General features: G+C 46.2%; 1 protein-coding gene and 1 long non-coding RNA gene across 6 annotated transcripts in view; both read right to left on the bottom strand.

Moving 5' to 3' along the window:
• LOC127012519 (uncharacterized) overlaps positions 1–14,345 on the bottom strand; it is a 36,259-nt gene extending 21,914 nt beyond the window's left edge. Inside the window, exons 1-2 of the long non-coding RNA XR_007766021.1 lie at positions 13,953–14,345; positions 13,548–13,828 (exon numbers count right to left, since the gene is read on the bottom strand). This is a non-coding gene — a long non-coding RNA (uncharacterized LOC127012519). The remainder of the gene's footprint in view (positions 1–13,547; positions 13,829–13,952) is intronic.
• Positions 14,346–19,365: 5,020 nt separating this feature from the next.
• LOC108023682 (delta-sarcoglycan) overlaps positions 19,366–23,631 on the bottom strand; it is a 34,425-nt gene continuing 30,159 nt past the window's right edge. For 4 of the 5 annotated variants that reach the window (XM_050890594.1, XM_050890595.1, XM_017093304.3 and 1 more), the window contains exons 4-6: positions 22,411–22,672; positions 21,255–21,378; positions 19,366–21,125 (exon numbers count right to left, since the gene is read on the bottom strand). In XM_050890594.1, the coding sequence (XP_050746551.1) occupies positions 20,937–21,125; positions 21,255–21,378; positions 22,411–22,672 (575 nt within the window). In that variant the 3' untranslated portion in view covers positions 19,366–20,936. The remainder of the gene's footprint in view (positions 21,126–21,254; positions 21,379–22,410; positions 22,673–23,631) is intronic. The other variant, XR_007766011.1, reaches the window with a different exon arrangement.

Raw genomic sequence — 23,631 nt, forward strand, 5'->3', positions numbered from 1 at the left:
AAGGAGCTATCCATACATGTGGCTCAATCAAATTGCACTTGAAAACGAAACAGTTGCAAGACGTTGCCCTAGTTCAATATCTATTCTCTGGGCTTCATCCCGTGTAGCTCGTAAAGCTTTATCGATACATCTGCACAATTTAATTTAACCGCAACTTTATTACATTTCGCTGGCTGCCCTGAGATGTAGATAAAGAAGAAGATTGAGATGAAAGTGGCGGATGGAGGTGGAGATAGAGTCGTCCCAGCGGTAGGATGCAGCCGTGCCAGCTTTTCGGATTGAACTCGAGCATAAGCCGGGCCAAGCTGTTTGATCTCGCCCGCTCATTAATATGCACGGCACCAGAATCAGTTTCGACTTGCGACTTTCGACACAATTTTGACTCTATCTGTATCTGTATCTGTATCGGCGTGTTCTCGGTATCTCCATCTGTATCTGTATCTGAATGGGGGCAACAGCAACAGCCAGGACCACAGTGATGACATCATTCGGGGGGTACAAAACAAAACGAAGAGCAACGAAAACAAAACATTGACAGTTGACTTAAACGAAAGCACACGTGGCTCATAGTCTAAACAGCTGCTGGAAATAAAGTTTGGCCTTCTGATTGCGATTGCGATTGAGGTGGAGTCGGAGTCGGAGGTTGAGTTTGGGTGTCTTGAGTTCTGAGTCCTGGGCCCATCCCCGCGAAAACGCCCCAGCCATGACCCGATTGTCGTTTTCAATATGCCAGTGCTTAAGATTTTCAATTTTCGTTTGTAATCAGCCGTTTGTATTTGTCGTCGTGGGTGCAGACCATCTACTTCCCCCCAGGAAACACGGCCCACACTCAAAGAAAATGGTACCCCAAAACAGATTTTAAATTGAGAAATTGCATTAATTAAATGTTAAATGTTTTAATTTTAGGAAAGTAATGAAGTGAAATAAAAATTTTAAAGTACAACTGGAAAAGTCAAAACATTTTAGGACAATTTTTTTCTACAAATAAAATTTGTAACTGATTATCATTAAAAATACATTCTTAAATTGAAAAAAAAAAAACAGTGTTTCCCAGTATTTAAAAAAAGAAAAGGGTTAAATATTTTTAAAAAAAAATGTCTCAATATCAGAAAAAGAAAAGGAAATTCATGATAATTTTTTTAAATAATCAATTTTTTGAGTGCACACACAGACATCACATCGCAGGTTCGACACTTCGAGCACACCGCAGGTGTGGCAAGAGTCAACTCAAAGATGAGCAAGTTCTGCGAATGGAATAAGTGTAGGGCAGACAGGAGGACCGGAAGACAGGAACACAGAGAATAAGATGGAGGAGCATGCAAATGCAAATGTTTTCCATACGACGCGGTGTCGTTGCTTGAATTTTAATTTGCACTGCCACCAACTTACGCTGCAACATAGCAAAAGTAGCAAATGGCGGGACTGCGAGATGCCAGGATGCCCAAGTGGATGCAGTGGATGCAGTGGAGCAGGGAGCTGGGAGCAGCAGAGCATCCATTTCCCAGCTCGCATCCCGCACGTTCAAATACATGTTCGCTGGCGGCTCATTGCAGAATAATTTGCATAAGCTTTGCACCGCTAGCCTCCCTGAGCTTTGTGCGATTTTATGTGTTGCTACTAGCTTCACTTGCTCCTCTGGCCATGTCCTCCTGATCCCTCCAACTTTATGCACAGAGTCAGAGGTGAACGCGTGAGGAGTCGGGACAGCTTGAGGGTGTGATTTAAGCGGAATCTTCTTGGGGGGTCACGCAAATTAGCCGACTCACGTCCAACTCAGACGCGTCTCCATCCATCCACCTGCAACGCCCCGCTAGGAATCTCATTTTCGATGATTCGCTTTTCACCGACGTTTGTTTGCAGCCAGACAATTAAAGTGCAATTTGCACATTTCCCAGGGTCTGCCGCTTGCCGTCAATTTCGATTCACAATTAACGAGGCTGTGCAGATGCTAATTTGGGATTTTTGGCCGAGGTCAGGGATCACCACTCCGTTACTCATTTGATTTCTGCACCGGCGAGTCAGTTGGCCGGAATTTTCAAGCAAGTGTCTCAAGTATTTATTGAATTCCACTGAAAAAGGGAGAGCAGGAGCCTCACATTACATACAATCATGGCCCAATTGAGTGGACAAACAATACGTGACGAGAAGGCCGGCCTTCCACCTTTTTCTGGTTTCTCCCGGTTATTGGTTCGCCGGAGCAACAGATACGAATGGTGCCCGTTTGGGACGATGGTGGGCCTCCAGCCATCGGTAAATGGTTACAAATTGCTGCAGACAGCCAGCTGGCCTGGCTTAGACACAACTTGAACTCCAGCGCCAGCGCCGGCGATGGCAAACGGCAAACGGCAACGGCAACTGTTGCCATTGTTGGAAGTCAACAAATGAACCTTGAAAATTCATCCAAAAGAAGCCGGACGCGGGTCTGCCCCGGCTACCGAAGCCCGTTCCACACATGCATACCCATAGATAGATTTTGAAAGCACTGTATACATGTCACGTACGCACTCACACCACAGCCCATTACACTTTCACGAGCAGACAGTTGTCGTTGTCGTGGCTCCTGCTCCAGCTCCAGCTCCAGCATCAGATCCTCCTGCTCCTCCACCTGGTTCTCCTCCACCATCGGTGGTGCCCGGTGTCGGCTTACTGTTTACTTTCCGTCGTCTGCTGTTTTGGTTCTGGCCAGCCCGGCGCCTTATTGGGTCTTACCCAAAACCCATTTAATAATCTCATTTTGCCACAATAACAGAAAATATGATTTTCTCTCGAGCAATCGCAATACGAAGAGCGCAAGGAGTCGAGGAGTCTTTGAATCCGAATCCGACCACGACAGACGACCCGTGACCGCCGATGGATGATGGTGGCCAAGTAAAATCTCTGTGGAGCTGTGGAGCTGTGGACTGGAGGGGAGTAAAGTGGATTGGAGTAGGGTGGAGCCTGTTGAACAAGTAATTGAATACATACGTGAACCGAATTTCCAATAATGAAGGCTTCAACTGCCATTATCTATTGCGTGTTATCCTTTTTATGAGTCCTATTAGTGGAATTAGTTTTCTCTCTCCGTGATCACCGGTCCATTGTCTTGTTTTTAGGTTGAATTATTCCAGCGAAACACGTAATTATCCGTCAGGGCCGTATGATTGATGCCCGCTTGCTAAATAGCAAATGGCTTTTTAGACGTATCAGGTGCGCCGCAAATTGGGCATCCAAATTTGTTGGATAATTATGCGCGAACGCTCCTTCTTAGAAGCTTCCACATCCTGTCCCATTCCGTTTCCATGGGCGCCAATCGTATACCCTACCGACGTAAGCCTCTTTCTGGAAACAAAAAAAAAAGGAACCTCCGCCGAATGGACCGAGCCGGCAGTTGGACCAGGACCACTCCCGTTTGCACATTTCCAGGAGGGATTTAATTAATTTGTTTTTAATTCAATTTAACTTATTGCCTTTTCTCTGGTTATTCTGCTCTCTGGCCACTTTCCCGAAAACTGCCCTCACTACCCCCTCTGTGCTGTGCGACATCCTACCCCATCCCACGTACATTGTATATTGTATTTTGCATTACGTATTTCTTTTTCACTCTCCGCACGGTTCGCATTTATTAAATGGCACATTTACTCTGTTTATTGGCCTTAATGCCGGCTTGCTAGCGAAATTTACATTTTAAAACAGTTTACTCTGTTCTGTTCGGAGCTGCTCTGTTCAGTGGTCCCGGCCTCGACGTCACTTGGCCGGGGCATTGTTAAAACATTTTCATTGGCCTTAAGTGGAAATTCATGTGTACAATAATTTGTTGCGGCAGTGAGTAAAAGTAAACCGAATACGGTCAATGAGCTCTGGCCCAAGTAATTGGCGGCGGGCAGTCGTTAAGGCCATCTCTACTTGGCTACTTCTCCACTTGGCACAGCAATCTTTCAATGCACTCGTCGTCCTCCATCCCTCGTCGCCCATCCAACACGTCCTCCAAAAGCGCATCGGCCAAAGGGCAACTTATTGATTTTCTAGCCGCAGACAAAAAAGCGCAGACAGGAGTCATTGGCGGTCGGTCAGTCAATCCGCGTCGTCTTTCAATGCCGCACCGCTTGCAAAATTGATAGCTGTCGTCGCCAGATCCATTCCTTCCGCAGCAACTCCTGCGCTCTGAATCCAACAGCCCATCCACCTCCTCGTCTGCTTCCTTCCCATCCGGATTCCCACTCCCGGGGGCAGCCGCATGTAAACACATTAACCCGTGCATTCATTAATACGGCAAATATTTGCCAGTCCAGACGAGGCGTCGCCGTTGACGTCGGCGTAGGCGGAGCAGTTGGGCATTTTAAAGTAAACAGAATTAACAACAAAAGCCGGCAAGGCCGCGGCTCACGGACACGCACATAATCACATCCGCGTCCCATTCCAGTTCCCGCTCCCTGTTACCATTTTCATACTCATTCACACCGCCGCAATCTCGCAATCACGATCACAGTGTGCCACTGCCACCCATTAAAAAAGAGCGAACCCAACCCGAAAACCAACTTTAAGCGACCTGTTTGGCCAACTCTCGGTCCCGCCTAAACCCAAATGACGGCCCCGGGTAAGCCGTAACTTTCGCTGCTTTAACGAGCGTGACAAAATACTTTTTGACCCTCGGGGAGGTGTATGGTATGGCATGGATATGGAGCGCCGGGGGCGAAGGGATGCCAGTTTGGCCTTCCACTTTGGCTCGCATTCGACAAGAGACTACCGTCCAAAATTGGAAATCAATTAGTTTTTACTCACACGGTGTACGAGTGAGCAAGTAAACTGGTAAACAGCTAAGCTAAAGTGCGGATTATTATCTAAATAGAAGAGCTAGGTAAACACATAGAAAATAGGAACAAGGCACAAGTAAACTGTTTATCCGGTAAACAGATAAACATAAGATCGGTTGAACACATGAGCTTTGCATCAGATAAACTGCTGAATATAGGAACTGGGCAAGAGATGAACTCACAAGTAAGTGAATCTGATGAATAGAACAGGTGAACTGATAGGAGGAAGAGTACATGAGCTGGTTAACAAATGAACGAGTGAGCTGATAAACAGTTGAGCAAATGAACAATTGATCTTTCTCCGCCATAGTGCATTAAATTTATTTTTGTTGCGTCTTATTGTTGGCCAACCGCCATCAGACACCCGTCAGTGAGCACTCGGCTCCACCCCGTCTCACTCTGTCAGTGGCCATTTTTCATGTGACTTATTTGCGTTTGTTGTGGTCAGTGCTCCCGTTGTTGTCCCTTGCCGCCGTTGCCAGCATTGCTTGACTTTTTTATGCACACATTTAAATGGCGTGGGCCAAACAGCCGGCGAGCCGGCATCATCGGGAGTAGGAGCTGGAGCAAGTGCTACCACGGTGGACAGCAGCAACATCAAAAAGCAGCGAACCTATCAACACACACCGCACACACACACACACTGGCCACTTTGTTCTTGCTGTGAATTTTAATCCCCTTTCGTTGAACGTCAGTCAGTTGGAGTTTTTGAGTTGGTGGAGCCTGCTCCTGGTAGTACTCCTTCACCTGCTCCTGCTCCTGCTCCTGCCATAATGCCAGGCGCCAACCGTGGACAGCAGGCAGTTTCTTTGCCATTTGTTGTTACTGTTGATGTTTCACTGTGGCCTTTATTGCGCAGTTTGGCGCTGGTCGCCGCTGTTATCGTTGTTGTCTTCATTCATCAGAATGGAACCTTGAATAATTAAAAGCAGTTTCTGATTACCTACCACATCGTTATACGCTCACAATCCGCACACTCGCCCACACAGGCGGTAGTGAGGCAGTGACGTAACGCAAGGAGGCGAGTCCTGGCGAGTCCTGGCGAGTCCTGGTCCCACCTGTCCATCTGTCTGCGTGCGCATCTGTCTATGTGCGCGTGAGTGTGTGTGTGTCTCTAATTAAACGGCAAACAGGATTCGAGTTGAGTTGAAAGCACAATGAAACAGGAAACGGAAGCCAGTCGCCATGCAAGCGGACTGCCCCCGCACACACACACCCGCACAGTATGCAGCCCACCCACCATGCACCCACTTTCATGGCCGTTGTTTGCGTTTGTTTGTTGAGGCTAAGCAGCAGCAGTGTTTGCCGCAGACGTGGCATCCAGCGTCATGACCCCGGCAACGACCCGTTCCCCGTTTTCCTGCGGTGCTGCTGCTGTTGTGTATGCACCAGGCACGCCCTGCTCATTTTACCATCATTGTTGGCCCTGCCACTTTCTTGCCACCCCGGCCACCGCACTGCCTTTGATTATACCCCCGCACCGGATATTCTAGCCCATCTGACTATTTTTCGGCATTTCAATTATTTTGGCTACGCACTCGCCATATAGTTCAGATGTCCTATTCTAAGTATTCGCACCCTTGCACCCTCTTTACAGCATTCGACCTTGCAATACGCTAACTGATAAAAAAAAATGTTGCAGAAAATATATAAACCTTGAGGCATTGTCATAAGGTGTACAGCCTTTTATATGGAAAACCCTGCTTATCAAGGCCATAGATGTAAATATTATGTGTTCGCACGCCGGCAAAGGCTGAGCAGAAATATTCCCTTCTTTTTAAAGAATATATATAGTTTTTCAAGTATAATTTGTACAGAACTTAACGGACATATTTTGGAAGTGTATCCCATTAAAATGTTGAGTAATGAGAGGCAAACAGTACATCATTAGGCGTACTAGGGTGGAAATGTATTGGCACCTCTAATTCAAATAGGAACAGGATCTGCATGCCAGAGAAATGTGTTCCCCGACATGGACATAGTTATTAATTAAAAAGGGACCCACACCCAAAAAGGGAAAAAAGAAGGCAGACACCTGGCGGAGAATCCTGTTCCAGAGGCACGATGTGGTTGGTCTGCTTCTAATAAAATTATATCATTTTAATTCCCAAACAGACGCACTTTGTTGTGGCTCTTTAATACTTAACGGCCAGCGGCCAGGTTGACGAGTTGCTGACAGTGCCTCAGAGTGGCCTCCACCGCCACCGCCACCGCCATCGTCACTTCCGTCTCCGGATGTAATTATGCAGCTCTAGCTCCGCCCACCCCCACCCACGATGGGTAATAATAATAAAATCCTTTCACTTTCACTCTTACTGGCGCTAACCGAGAAAAGCCGAGCTGAGCTGCCTCAGCGATTATTGCGCATTATACTAATCAAGGTGGTTTTGCAAGATGAAAAAGTGGCTCAAGGAGAGGGGTGGTAGGACTAATCCGCGCCAAGGACTTTGGCTTTCGTTCCAGCTTTTCCAGCTCCACGCCGAACCGAAGCAGCATAATGTCGCATTCATTAAGCCAAACAGCAGGTGATGCACACCTGCGGATCCAGCTGGCTGCCTGGCCACCCCATCCTCTGGCCTTTAGCCTCCATCCACATTCACTTCGTCATGGCAGGCGCTATCGCGAAATTGTTATTTAAACCAGCTTGCGGGCTTTTTCCGCTCACTCCGGTGGCGCTGGCAGTGGCAGTGGCACTGGCACTGGCACTCGGGCTCCTGTGGAAGCATCTGCCCCATGGTATCCTTTGCTCGCCCTGCGTATTCTTTTAATTCTCTTATGGTTGCCTCCTCCATCCTGTACCGCTTCGTGTCATAGCTGGCGACGGAAGCGGAAGGCGCTGAAATGCGCGCTAAAAATTTCAAAATAATGAGTGCCTCTTTCCCGAACCCGAACCCAATCCCTATTCCTATTCCTATTCCTAGCCATTATTATCGTCGTCCTCGCTGCCAGCGTTTTGGCCACTGAACAGAGGTCTCAGCCAGTGCGCCACTTGCTTTAGTTTTCGCACTGCGGTGCAGCGTCGCGTATGATTTTGATTAAGAGCCACCTGCCAGAAGTCCTAGCCCCGGCTCTTGCTTCTGTTCCACCTTTCCAGGTGAGCACCGCCACTCCAACCAAATGCGAAATTAAAAAGCACACAAAGGCGACTCCGAAAGAAATGCAAAAGAGCAGCCCAAGCGAGCTTTGGTGGGCGGGCTATGGTCCCATTTCCCATGCGTACAGTGTGGTGCAGTGTGTCCTTGTGGCTTTGGATGGGTTGGGGATACAATGATTTGCCCCTTTCCAGTTCCATTTCCCTGGGACTTTTATGAGTTTCCGGTCCAGCGAACGCAATTGGTCAGCATCAGCAGCAGCAGCAGCAGCAGCAGCAGCTTCGGCTTGAGCTCATAAAGATATGTGGTCAAGATATACAGATACAGATTCGGGGCGGCAGCAAATGGAATGCAATGCGATAATCGGCGGGGCTTTGACTCTCGTCAACCAAGGGGATCACGTGATAATCCTTTCACTCGCCCGACTGCTCAGCAGTCAATAATTTGTCAATATTCAAATAATCGAACAGTCAATGTCAATGGATTGTGCGTGGTGTTTCGGCATGGTATGGTATGGTATGGTATGGCACAGTAGGGCATGGGCTGTGGGAGTATGGCTTGTCTGCCTTTCACACACATACATATATATATATAGATAAATGTACTACATACGTATGGCCAACACCACGTAGCCAGACCACGGCAATACAGTCGAGCAATCCTTGTCAATCATTTAACTAAATATTTAAGCACTTTGCCCCTTCGGCAAATTCAATTTTGTGTGTTGTGTGCATGCGGCCACTTCCACTTCCACATCCACATCCATATCCACATCCCGTCCGCTGAGGCCCACCTTGCGATAAACAAACCACGAATGCGGTACACACGCGCGTCAGATTGAAGTCCGGCTCGGTGGCAATGGCAATGCCGAATCCGAACCAACCGCCAACCACCTATAATCACCCACATTCACATACACATCCACACCCACCCACCCGCTCGTTCTTATGTGCCCAAACACACAACGCACAACACACAGGACAGGACACACAACGAGAGTCGTAAACATGTACACACGCAGCCAGTCAATGTCATATTTGCGAAAGTGCAATAAATTTCATATGAAGTTCGTAATCGATTTTGACTTATTGAAACATTATGATTGAAAGACATTTATGAGTGTACGAAAAGGTCTCCGGAGGGTCAATGCCAACAGAAACGCTGACAGCCAGGCAACCCAAAAGTTGGGGGTCTCTCATGGAGTACGGGGGATAGCTGTGGAGCCAAAATGCCGGATGGAAGACACGCAACACGTCGGGCGGTAAACCGGCTGGAATGGTCGGGCCGAGCTGAGCTGAACTGAACTGGGTGGGAAAATGAGGAAATCACACAATCAGCAGTTATTAGGGCTACCTCGGAAGTCATAAGACAGGCTGTTTAGCCACCAGTAAAGACTACATATATATGAAGAGTGGGGAAAAAAAATGGAAACGCCAAGTTACCAGATGCCCCATGTTCCTCAGACTTGGCTGAAAGTGACTGAGCGGGCAGGATGTACTGCGTTGTCGAACGGAAATCGAAAAGAAGCCAGAACCAGAAGCCAACCCCACGCCTCCGGTCACCGGTCTCCAGAACCGGCGTATTGAGCTGTGAACGCCAAAGAAATTGCCAACAAATCTTTCAAGACAAAACAAAAGGGGACGGGCCGACGTGGGGGGCAATCATCGGGGAATCAAATTGGGATGTAAACACGTAGATAATGTGCTCATACGTTTCACTATATACGCACCCAGTGGAGGGCATGGCGAGGCAAGAGTCCGGATTCACGACTCTGCACTCCACTTCATCCCACCCACATTCGGGGTGATCTAACCCACGTAAGTGGCTGTCTGTCGATGGGCGACCTTTGGCTCTGCTCGGTGCTCTCGATAGCTCGATTGGGTTGGAATACCAGTACCAGTAGCGTGGCAGTAGCAGTGCCCCAACTCCGGTGCCCCCACCCATCATCGTCATTATTATATTCCTTTGGCGTGCTGTCAGGCGCCTTTCTTCCGCTTTGTTTGCGTGTTTGCGAACTGTGCTGCTTAGACTGCCAGGTCTCTGGATTCGATTGGCATTTGTGTTTCCGTTTCGTGTTGTTTGTCTTTCTCGTGTTGCGTTGCCTTGTTTGCGGTTCCTAAAAATTGGACACTTAAATACTGTGCTCGCATGGCCCTTGTTTATTCGCCCCCTCATGTTTGCCAGCCAACTGACAATTTTATTTGCTGTCAATTGATACAACAAGCTGTTGGCCATGAGCTTGGCTTGGTTTGGGTTCGATTTGGCTTGGGTTTAGCCAAGTCAAGTCCATTCGCCTCGAACCATGAGATCGAAATCCTTGGCATGGGGCAGCAGTGCGTGTTTGCCCATCTTCATCATCAGCCGTCGTTAAAGGACCCAATGAACGGGAGTAGTTGGCCATTAATTGCTGCAATTGGCCAACGATTTAATTTGCAGTAAAATTATTACATTGAAATATGCATAAATTGTATCGGCGAAAGGCAATTATTTATTTATATTCAACATATGCAAATAAACAGATATTTTCGTCTGTAAATTCGTTTGGCAAATAAGCGTCGACAGGCAAACAAAAGCAAAACAGTCCATGGGCCACAACGACGACAACGAACATAATGGTTTGCCATGGAAAAGCAATTTATTCTCCGCATAAAACAACTTTGAAACATCTGCGTGCGTGTGCAGGCGTTTGTTCCTTGGACTCTATTAATTGTTTTAATGCTGAATCCAATGCCAATATATGTATATGTAATTTGAATGTCAGCCTGATTGCACCACTGTAAGCTACTAAGTACTATCTTGAAAGACCATTTTCTTACATTTCCAATCATTTTCTTCTATATACACCTATTTTCTACTCATTTTATTAAAGTGGCTTTAGACTAAGCCAGAAAAACAATTATTTTGACCCAAGTCTTGACTAGGGCATTTTCAGATACGATTTGTTCCTTGCCTTTGCCTAAAGTGGCAAATGTTTATGGTTAACGATAAACAGTCAGCCGTAAAGAGTGAATAGGATGTGGGAGCACGCACTGGGCAAATCCTTGAACGTATAATTTACAAAGTAAATTTTAATTAAAAATCCTCATGCAATCCTCAGCTATTTTAATTGATGCTAAATGACGTCACAGCATATTTTTCGACTGTCGGTTATCCAAGGGATGGATAGCCAGCCAGCCAGCCAGCCAGCCAGCCAGGAGGATGGGGAGCCGGTAATTAAGCGTGCCAGCGAACTTGACTCGGAATCGGAGATAACGCGCCCAAGCCACGCCAAAGAGTTCATAAAAAGAAACGCTTCGAAGTGGGACGAGGATGGGGATACGGATGAAGCAGCATTGTTGGAGGAGGAGCAGGCTGGCGCTGGCGAGGAAGGGTTGGCTGAGTGCCGTCCTCACTCAAGCTGTGACAGTCAAGAGGCCAAAGGAAGGACGAAACAACTTGGCACGCTTTGTGCGAATTCTTGAGAAACAAATTAAACGCGTTTTAAGACTTGACGGCTTCCCGACAGCCACGTCATTACGCCCCCATCATTCCGCTCCATCGCGTCTCAGCTCAGCTCATCATCTCATAAATGAGTCAAGTTGTCATCGGCGAATGAAATCCCTTCATTGAAACGCGATGGTAATAAAGGAGTTAATCATAGGGACAAAGCTGCTGCAGTCCAAGAGTTTGAAACTCATCCCTTGACCTGCTGGTCACGCCATTCCCCGATGATGCTGCTTTGTAACTGCGAAATTTGCCATAACATTGGACACAATTATGTGTTATCTAGCTCACCCCATAAGCATTGCTTATGTCCCTTATCAGTTGCCCAGTTGCCCAGTGGACGAACCAAAGTCTCCCCCTCAGTTACGTGTCCAAAACTCAGTGGAGCGTGCAGTTTGTGTCCTGTGACCGATAAGATCACTGAGCTACAAGAAACTTCTGACCGACGCGTCGGTTAATTTTAACGTTTGCCTGGCAAATTATTTGCCATTTGCCAGGAAAAAGTAATAGATATATGTTATGGGGCAGTGCGTAAGCTGATTAGCAAGGCGAACTAGTGGGTTTCCCACACTGAAAGACCAACAGTTTTATGTTTTCAATTAAGTGATAACGCAACGATGCCAGAACCGAAACAGAGATTCAGTCCGCGTGGCAAGTCAACCGCTGGGAGAATCGCAAATTATTCTACGGAGTGCGGCAAACGAAGTGCTCCATTCTATTATTAGTCAATGTGATTCTTTTCCATTCCTTTTAGTCGCCGCAATGGGGCGTGTACTTGGTGCAGCTGCTGTCGTCCTGTTCCATGGGCTGGGGTATCCCTATAGTTTGTTGACTGTTGCTTGACTTGACCCATGGAACACAACGCCTGTCGACTGTTTATGGGACTGGCGGCTGCTTTGTTTAAACTTGTGTGCGCCAAACTTTAAAAAAACAACAATTGCAACGGGTCGAGGGCGAGTACGGGAGCCAGGAATGCCAAAATGCCATCATTACCAAGCGACAAAAGTTTGTCCTTTTGGTGGTGCTACTTCTCCTGGCCTGATCCTTTCGGGCTGTGCCCGGAGCAGCCGCAGTTTCGCCTGGCCCATCGCCCATCGCCCACCGCCATCCCATCCATGTAAAGTGCTTCTTGACTCGGCCGTGTAGGCAAATGAAGTGAACGGTTTCTGCGTCTGCCACTGCCACTGGCACAGCTAAAAAATAAAATACGTAATAAAGGGGAAAAGAAAACAAACGCTCTTACTGAGCACTGAAAACTGAGGACAACAAACAAAAGGCGGGCAGGGCACCCGCACGCCGCCACAATGGGCCAGAACCAGAACCAAAACGAGGACCAGGCCCAGGCCCAGGCCCAAGCCCAGGAAACTTTTACACCCACCGAAAGCCACCGACTGCGACTACGGCGAAGACTGCGCCGCTGACAATAGAAATGCGTTCGGAAAAGTTTATTTTATTTTGTTTTATACTATTTCTGTGTGCTATTTTTGGGGCGACGCACGAGTTTTTCATTTGATTTCCGCTTGCCACACTTTTTGTAACCTACGCCCCTCCCCCGAGTCACAAACAGAAACAGAGCCAGAACCAGGAGCAGTTCTGGTTCGGATTCAGGGCGAGAAGGAGGACCAGGACCAGGAACAGGGACAGGCTCGGGCATCGGGCTAAAGAGCGTATGTTTGTTCACAAAAGGATTAAGTTGGGTCTGCACACAACACCATACTGAAAGACCACCCCCCAGCAGCCCATTTGCAGCCTCCGCCCCGCTGGAAGAAGTTCGAGCTGAATGGCGAAATGGCTTCATTGGCGCCTATAGTAATGATATGGTGGTGATATGGTAAACCCACTTTTTGTCGCGCCGGCAGGGCGCTTTAAACACGTATTTATGCTATTCTACACTGTGCAGGATTTTGGATCACAATAAAATACTTCTACAGTAAATTGGAAGGTGCATTTTTTGATTTTTTTAGGATCATTCTTTAAATGTACACATGTAATGCCAATGGTTCATGGTAGAAAAAATTCGATGGTAACTGAGAAATATATGAAGCTTTCCAATGGAACTCAACATTTGTTGAGCCGATTAAAAAAATTTCGGGAAGTTTTCTAATTGTAATCTTATATTAGAAATGTGGTGAGCGTTTAAATTTAAACAATAAATGCTTATCTAAAAAGGAATGCCACTCACCTGTGGAGGCATCTGATTGCTGGTCGATTGTTGTTTCTTGTCCACTGACATCAAGTAGGAAGATCATTCGAATTTTCTTGAAATGAGGATCCGATCGCAGTTCAAATTTGAAGGCTCCTATTATTTTCAAACGCTGGATTTTCCATGACATCGATACACATTTATGACTTCCACAATCTGGGATCCTAACCCTTCACCCGGTGACGTCATCGAGGTCCGCCATTTTGTGTCGCCATGATTTCACCATTCGTATGTAAGCCAACAAAGTCACTAAATTTACACTTTTAAGTGAAGATATACATAAATATTGGTACATATTTATCAATGCTGGACTTTAGTGAAGCGATTTGACTTCGAAAGGGGGAATTGTTTTGAAAGAGGTAATTGAATTGAAAGTGGGCTTACCGGTGACGTCATCAGAGTCGGCCATTTTGTGTCGCCATGATTTTCCTTTATACATATGTATGTATGTAGGTCAAAAGGCCACCAAATTTGTACTTTTATATAGGCATATCCATAAGGGTTTGTACATATTTACAGTCGCTGGTCTTTATATAAACGAATTGAAATCCGCGGATCAAAGTCGGGGCCTCAGGTCCGTTGAGCCATGGGAAATGGCGTAATTGTTGTAATTTCTCCATATCACTGGGCTTCTATTTGTGGGTATTTCAACGCACCACTCAAAACTGGGTGGTCTTGTTCTGCTCTCCGCCACCTTTTTATCTTATTTGGCTTAAATTGGGCACTTTATAGTAGTCTTTTTTAGCTTTGTCACTTAACGATGATCAATTGGCACAGGGACGCTTGAAACTATCGATTGTTTGAGTGTGTGTGTGTGACAGCGTTGCCACCTCTCATTTATCAAGATCAAGAAAAGTATAGCCAAAAAAAGCTAGAATATATTAAAATGCCAGATTTGCATATCCGTATATGAAGAACCCGCTGAAAAAATGTAGTTTAAACTATAAATGGATAGAAAATTTAATTTTTTCAGTTACCTGGAAGGCACTGAGCTAGTCTGTGCAATTTTATAAACATTAAGTTTTTTTAGCTATATTTTAAAAGAAAGCGAAAGCTGGCAACGCCACCAGAAGCAGTCGATAGTCCTTTTGCCAATCGACTTCGATAAGTGAAAGGTAAAGAAAGCCCGATTGGAAGTGGATGAAATAAATATAAAACAAATAAAAAATTAAATAAAACTACACAATTTTGAAGGCTTTGAATGGCCAACATGGAAGCGGCATGGAAGTTCAACATGGTAAGTAGTTATGCAAAGCTATGGGGTCTTGCTAATATGTATGCATGTGTGTAAATTGTTGGTGGCACAAAATGGCCGACTTGGACGAAGGTTCCCCATAAATTTGGCAAGTCACCGCGGGCGGAAGTCCCACTCACATTGGGCTAAACGCGGGAGACCTGCATGTAAGATCATATCGAAATGATACTCCAGGTTTTGCCTACTTTTATAATCGAGGCCTTGGAACTGAAACTTCTATCGAATATCCATCGATCCTTGCCTACAAGATCGTCGCCACCCCGTAAATCATCGTTGGATTTTGAACTCTTATGATTTTACTGATCCTCAAAAACGGATTTTTTGGAACGCTAAGCACTGGTCTATTCTGATCGACAAGAAACAACAGCAGCAGCATGTGAGTAATATTTCTTATAAACATGTATTCTCTTAAACTTGTAAAAATCTTTAAGTAACTATTTCCCAAAAATAAGTTGTAAACCCTAGTCTTATAGTAGGCAAAAAACATTAGCACAGTTTTGCTTTTACTACAGGCTTTATTTGGCAGGACATTTATACAGATTGAAAGCTGGTAACTAGTTATGTTTAAACTGGGTATTTTATGCCAAATTTCATTTTTTTCAAGGCGTTTTCAAATCTTTCGAAGTTTTTTCGGGTGCACTTAGTTTTTGTCGTACATTTTGGGTACCTCTGTTTGCTTTTCCACCACCACCGGTCCGGTTCCAGCAGTCACATTTTATTCCATTCGGTTAAGTTGTGAACGGTTCAAGTTACCCAAATTCAATTGGGCTAACTTTTTGCGGTCTAGCCTCTGTGACGATGATGATTCTCGACCGTTTTGCCAAATTCGATTAGACGAAAGTGTGTGTTTAATTCAATTAAAGCCAGCCGATAAACGAGTGCGATTTGCTTGGTTAATGTCTAAGCCATAAATCTTCATTCTGTGGCGGCAATTAAAATTTATCTTTAATTGGCACGTGTATTCAGTTGCCCCCTGAACAGTGCACCAAATCCAGCCAACTGGCTTCTTGAACTTTGGCCAGCCTTATCGGCATTCAGTATTCGGATCCCGCTGGGTTGGGACTGGGACGCGGGATGGTGTCCGCATCGCACCAGGCAGCGTGGCGCTGGGCACACCTGCCGCTTAACTCCTGAAGGGAACTTACGATTACAACCCTACACACACACACACATGGGCGTACCTGATGGGGCTGCAAAAGGAGCAAATTGTAATTCGGATTTAATTGCCTGTTAACACGCACCCGCGCAAAGCTGGCAAGACCGGTAACAACTCGTAAAAAAGCGCGATGAGGAGAAAAGATACAGGACTGCGGCAAGCCGAATCAGGATACACTCTCCTCTTGGGTTGCACTTGAAAGTTTAAAAAATATATTTATAAAATTTAAAAAATGTATTTGGAGACAAAGCTATTTGGAATAGAGCTTCGAATTTTACCTTCTCTTCCATCTGACATACAGTTCGCTCTTCCTCAAAGACTATACTAAGAGAAGTTTAAAAACATCACGTTTATGTGTGTCATTTAACTAAAAAATCGACTCTAAGCTTCCCATTAGCGTAAGTGTTACTTTCATGCGAAAAGTGTATAGCACAAGAGGAAACTGTTGGGCATAAAGTGAACAGCTCGTAATTTACCTAGTTTGGCGTTGGGTTTGGTTTGGGAACAGCTTAACACTCAGCGCTCAGCTTGACTTCTTTGCCGTTTTTTCCCTTTTTTTCTGCCGGAATCAACCGGACGGAGTTGCAGCTAATCATTTTTCCAAACTTTCTCCGATAAGCCGGACGCGAATATCCGCATTATTTTTACACTACGTACAATGTACACTGTACATTCCGTAAACGACGGCGTGGGGAAATTGCCTTCCAAATGCTTTGAATAACTATTAAATTTCCTCAACCCAAGACAATCACACAACGCAATAAGGATAAAGCGAAGCATATCAACAACATCAAGGTCTCGCCGGAAACACAGCCGGATAGCAAAGGCTCCATCCGGAACGAAAGAAGTGCTGAACTGTGCATAAAGCGCAGATAGACACGGAGATATGTGTGGCAACTGACATTCATTACGGCATAAATTCGTTTTGTTGCTCGGACTTGGATCAGGACAGGGCCCGTTCCTGGCACTGAGAAGCGAGAGATAAGACACAAATGCCGATGCCCATGTCGACAGCAACTATTTCTTGGTCCTCCCAACTCCATGGGCTCCAGAGGGCTGCACGCACAGCGAGCAGGGCCATAAACCTGGGGTTCCAAGGAATGCAGATTGCAACCCAGTACGTCTGTTTGCATGCAATTACCTCAACCACCCAGCCCGTGACGTGGCAACCTGTGCAAGGATGTGTGTAATTTAATAACTTAATAAATAAATGAGGCTAAAGCCAGTTTCCAGAAATATGACTTTTTCAAGTTGGTCTTCAAAGGCGTGCCATTTGGGATTCGGAAGGGTGTATTAGCCCCCTGACAGGAGGCCATCAATGGGGTTAACCCCAGATCAATCTGTCGGATTGATGACTGACCCACAAGGAGGTGTCTCTGCTAGCTTGGCCACTTGACCGCTTGGGCAGCTACACAAATCACTATCTGGGCGGGTCAGCAGGTGCCCAGCCAGCAGGCCGATTGAATGAGTGAGTTGCCTCGGCTACCTCGGGCTATGACATCGAAGTCAGTCGTGCTCAAAATGTGGCCAAAAGCCAAATCAGACCTTGCAAATGGGGTGCTTCTGGTGGGTGGTTCGGGAAACACTCGGCTGGCTGTGCCACGTACGTCCTTAACGATGAAAACATTACACAGCTTTGCCTAATTGCCCACTTAAACGTCAGTTAAGGCATGCACCTAAAGATCCGTACACCCAAACATCCATATATACAACCGTAGCCCCCTCCGCCCCATTTCGCCCAGCCAAATGCCATGAAAACGTGCACACACGCACACTTGGCTGTCAACAGCGTTGCACGAACAACAACAATGACTTGAGCGTTTTATAAACAAATGAAACAATTAATTTGATTCCACTCTCCAGCCAAATCCTATTAACTGCAAGGTAAAAGAAATGCTTTCTCCCAAACCCACCGCACCCCACGGCACTTAAGTGTATGTGCGAGGACGTACGTACATGCTACACTTTCATGCATACTTAATTTGTCAGCTTGGCTCGGGCTTACACCCATTTTAGATATCGTTAACTAACTAACTGTTGCGCTCGTCCTTCGACCTCCCGAAAAGGTGTCCTTGGGGGAGGGTGGGTGTTTGCTTGAACGGATGGGTCTAGTCGGCGACAGTGGCCTGCTGAATTTATGGCCGCTCACATATGGCGCCGCAAGGTGTTTTCATTTAAATTTTAGGACGGCTTAAGACAGGTCGAGTTGAGTTATGCATTGAAATTTAAACTATGCATGTGCTCAGGGCGAAAAACGCACAAGGGGTGGCAAATGGGGTGCCCAAATGGAGGACTCGCGCGAAAGTTACTTTCCAGCTGACAGTTTCCAGAGAGAGCAAGGATGTGTGTGCGCTTGTTAGTGTGGTAATTAGAAAATTTTATGTGATTACATGGCCTCGTGTGAGGAGCGTACCACGGGGCGGATGGTTGATGGTTGACAAAAAGAGCGACAGCGGTAGTCAAGCCTGCCAATGCGGAGGGAAAAGTACAAAAGCGCCTATTAGAATATTAATAGAATACTAAATATAACGTCAAGTGTGGCTTCCTACCCCTTAGTAGCTGCACTACGCCTTTGTCTAGATCGGGATAGCATGGGAATATGGTATATGGGCTACAGTAAACGGGAGCAGTGAGCATTGAGCAGTGACTGAATTGAACCCTTATTCTATACCATCCTATAGCATCATATTGTCATCCATTGCAAGTTTTCAGGAAGGTCTGCTTGACCCCAACGGACTTGCATTGAGGGCAAAGTATTATATCCATGAAGTTGCAGCTCTAGAAGCTTTCAAATTGAATTGACAAGCCCGCGCGGCAAACTTCAAAGCTCCTGCCGGCGTTTGGCAAGCTCGTTTTCGGCTCAAAGCAGCGGTCCTTGGCTCAGAGAATAACTCAATTTAGGAGCCCGAGGATTCGTCGTGTGCCGTCGTAGGTTTCGTCGGAAACTCCCACAATGACGATGACGACTACGACGCTGATAACGATGATAAGGACGAAGCCAAGACCACGTCCACGGGTACGACGACCACATCACTTGTGCCGGCTGAGCTGGGCGTGTAAGGCCCGTGTCTAGCTGGTTGGAGTCCTGTCATCGTCACTCTGCATCGGCGGCGGAGTCCTTCGCTTAGACGCACCCACAAAACACTTGAAGCACTCTCCCCTCCCCTGCTCCACGGTTCCATCTAAGTGGTGCTAGAAGGCGTTAACCAACGAGCACTCGGCTTGAGTCCTCGTTTGAGCGCTTTGCTGGAAAAAGTGCGCACAATCCCAGCCGTCGAATTAAAAATCCGTATGTCCAACCAATTGCAGGGTCAGGAGTTGTTGTTGGTTCACTTTTCCCGCCTTACTATACGTTCTTGGATTTATTTTCGAATAGATTCGGTTGATTTGCTTCTGGTTTACGCATGTATTTCTCTTTTTAAGTATTCTGCTGTATTACAATGTATGTGATATAAAGATTTCGTATTATTCCTCCGTATTTCCTATATAAACATTATGTTTCCTAGTCGTGCTAAAAAAAATCAACAACAAATTAAACTTAATGTCCCTTTAAAAGCATTTGCATTAGGTGTACATACATACAGATACATATACATATACATTTATTTATTTATATATATCTATATATCAAGTGCTCTCACACTTGATAACTTCAACGGCAATTTCATATTCAACTCTATTCATATATATGTTCATATTTATATCCATAGCCATGTTCAAACTCCATAACCCATATTTATTTTCGTATTCGTATTCATATTCATATTCATACTCATTTTCGTATTGGTTTTAATATTTGTATCTGTGATAATACACATTTAGGTATAGGTATAAATAGCTCTTGCGATTCATTGGATGATATTTCATTGTCTTCGTATTGTGTTTAATGCCAACATGCTGCTTCGGATTTGGATTTTGAATATTCTGATTCTGATCATAGTTATCGTACAAACACTTTCTAACTTCCATTAGGCCTTTCGAGATTATCTACATGAATACATTTACGAGTACGTCCTATTCAATTTGTATTTGTATTGCAGTGAGCTGCTATGATGAAGCATTTTAGTTCTACGAATTATACAGTCTTATGTACAATATCTCTGGACTGCTTTGTGGAAAGGGGTCGGATATGTTATTAATAAATCAATATTTGTATTAATATTATTTCAATAACTGTATTACATCACTCATTAATAATAACAGCAAAAAGTATAAAGAATTGAAAATATAAATACTTTCGGTGCGCCTAAAGCTTTGATAAAAGACAGAAATCGCGTAATTCATTTAGGCGAGGTGTGTTCAAAATGGTTATGTTAAAAAAACATTGTGTCTAAAACCAAAAAAGCTAAGAGTATCCTAGTTCTCAAACAAGGTTAATACAGATATGGGTGTTTTCGCTGACGGCCTCCTAAGTTTGACTATAGTTTCATATTGCCTATATATGTATTTACTTCATTATTAATCACTTTGGTGATACATTATATGTCTATTTGGGGAAATGCCTATGACCCCGAATTGCCTTTTTTTATACTAGTACACAACATCCAAGTGTCTAAGAAGCTCTTGATTTTGTCCTTCGAGTTTGGGTACATTTCCCTAAGTCACTCGAGAGTGGGTATGAACTATTTTGGACGCAGGATGCTTGCGTACGCATGGGTGATCAGTTATCAATAATCAGTAGTCATATTTGTGTGATTTCCACTAATTAGGTATATGGTATGCCGTCCTATGTTACAGTTAGCATATGAATAGTTCAACATGTACGTGTGCGTAGGGGCAATGTCTGTGCTTACAGATATACATAGTGGCGATCTGCTCCTGGGTGGATCCTTTGCATACCAGGCACACTGTCCGGCTCCTCGAGAGACCCAGCCAGCTCTACCTAATCAGATTTCGATCCGGCTCCGAATCCGGATGTGGACGTGGATGTGGACTGCCAGCGCGCTCCGTCGTGCAATCATCTGCAAACCGTGGAGTCATCGCCCGCACATATCGAGTGCGGTGCCGCCAGGAAGAGCTTGCCGTTGGAGCAGGCGCAGAGCTGGAAGACGCGGTGCATGTGATCCCTACTTTGGGCAGTGCCCAGGATGGGCGGCTGTGCCGTCCTCAGGTTGGGCATCAGTATCTTCGAGGACTCCAGTCGCAGCTGTGACGTTCGAGAAGAGCAAGAGCACAGGGGACAAGTGTGATGTGGCAACTACAACATACTTATCCAATCTACGTACTAGACGCAGTTCTAACAACTGGCCAGGATCTGGCCTTTAATCATACTTACGCTCCCATCGAGGGCTCTGAACTTGACGTCTTCCAGGGCCACGACTTCTATGCCGCCCGCTCGCGATTGCAAATTGATGTCCTTGGCCGCCGTCATCTCCAATTGGCGGGTAGGCGATTCGAGTCTGTAATTAAATCAGTAGTGCAGTGGCACCTTGGTTAGTGAATGGGGCCCAGTTCGCAGTGGAAAAGAGGAGGATTCACTGAATGACCGGCGAGCGTCGTCTGCCTAATGAAACGGAAAGTCGCTCAATTGCGGCGGGGAATGCATGCGTGGGGCCTTAAAAACATTTCAATTTCAATTTGAATTGCTGATATGACTTTACGTTGACATCGGCCACCGACCGGCTGGGTCGTCGTCAACTGAAATATTTGCGCCTGTGTATCTGGCGGCAGACAATTTGTAATTTTCATGAACCAACAGGCAGCTATCATCAAATTTGTCAATGAAAATGTTATTACAAGCCGCCGATCCTGTTAATGGTTCATGTGTACACAGGCACCCACGCGATGGATGGATGGCATGTGGTGGCACGATAGGGACAGGGACATGTGGATGGTGGCATAATGCAGCGACTGCCTTTCCAGCCCAATCCCAGTCCGATTCCGATTCCGGCGTTAGCCAAAAAGGGGTTTAAAAAAGTCTGTCCCCTTTAGCGCTTTTTAATTCACTGCCACCGTTTGTGTACATTTCTGACAAATGTGTATAAATATTTTTGCTCCCCCCGAGTGAGCTCAGTGAGCTGAATACCGACACCTAGTGGGGAGGTGGGACGTACTGGTTGCATCCACAACCTGTCCCGTGACGTTGTGTGTGGGGCGTTGGGGTTGTGTTGTTTTTGTTGGCGCATAGGTGACGTTGACAGAGGCCCGCGAACACCAGCCGAGTGTTTGCTTTTAATTTTTTATTTCTCAGATTTCCCCCACCCAAGAATGGACTAATATGCCACAGACTGCCCCACGTGGAGTGGAGTGGAGTGGAGTGGATTCTGCCCCATGCTACTGCAAATTCCTGCGAATTTATTACTGTCGTTGAATTTCAACACCAGACGACATGGCTTTCGATTTCATTTACTTTAATTGGCCCTGGCCAAGCACAGGCATTCCGTAGATCGGATTGGGATTGGGATTGGCTCCAACTGCCGGCTGCTACTCACCTCAGTTCCCGGCCGGGCTCGGCGCGCACATGAGGCGTCTGCACGGATTCCCGGAAGACGGCGCCGCCCTCGCCGTCGATCCGCAGGGCATGGGCTCCGATGGTGACTTCATTGCGGTTCACGGAGAACAGGCTGCGCCCGTTGGTGTCGTTGATGCGAAATCCCGCGGACAGGCACTCGAACTTATCGTGTCCCAGAAATAAATGATTCTCAATCATGCCATTCGGGTCACGTGTATTGATTGAAAAATTACGTGATGATTCTGTTGATGGAGTTGTGGAGTCGTAAAGTCGTGAAGTCGCGCACAGAAATGGCAAAGGAAATAGAAACAGAAGATGAGATAGATATCGAGCTAAATGCGAGGAATCGTGCTTGAAACGGGCAGGGGAAAATTAAACCGATTGTTCGTATGACAAATGCGGATAATTTAAGCAGTAATTGTAATATAAATAAGTAAACACACAACGCTAAGTAGCCGCACCACCCACGCACATGTGCATGCAGATGTGGGATGGTCACCTGGTTGAGATAGCACGTAACAAGACGCCGGAAACGGAAATCGAATCCCAGCTCTCCTATCCCCTATTCCCTATAAACCATTGTCTCAGGTTCGTCGCGGTCGAGCACTGCCATCGCTCTTGGCTATCAACTATCAGCCATCGCTGACAGCCACCTGGTGGGCGGGCTGGCTCTCCCTCTCAGCCAGGATCCGTATCCCTCCGAACCATCTGCAGCAGGAACAGCAACCCACCAGTCACTTCCCACTTCCGAGCACGTATCTGCGGTTCTTGCTTATCGCCAAGGGGAAACGCTCCACCGCTACTGCTGGAGGTCCTGCTTTTTGGTGGCACTTTCCTGTCGACACATGGACGAAGGTCCCTGGGAAATCGCATCAGTCTTCTTCTGGCCGTGCTTTCATATGGTTTATCTGTAATTGTACATCTTGGCTGCCGCTCACGGCGGACGAGGAGGAGCAACAGCCCCGATCTCATTTACCGACGCTTAGCGCCTCCGCCGTGGCCGTGCTGAACTTGCTTGATATCTGTTGATTTATGTCTTGACTGGCACCGGCACACATTTGTCGCCGTCGCACCCCATTTGCACCTGAACATGTATCCTACTCCACACCTATGTATGAGCCTGCCATGAATGTTTAAGCTCGGCGCATTTTCCCTCGAGCACAGGAAAACAAATGGGCCTGCCGATGCTCCTCGGAGGCTG

Source organism: Drosophila biarmipes, chromosome X (assembly GCF_025231255.1).
Source record: "Drosophila biarmipes strain raj3 chromosome X, RU_DBia_V1.1, whole genome shotgun sequence".
NCBI classification, from domain to species: Eukaryota; Metazoa; Arthropoda; class Insecta; order Diptera; family Drosophilidae; genus Drosophila; species Drosophila biarmipes.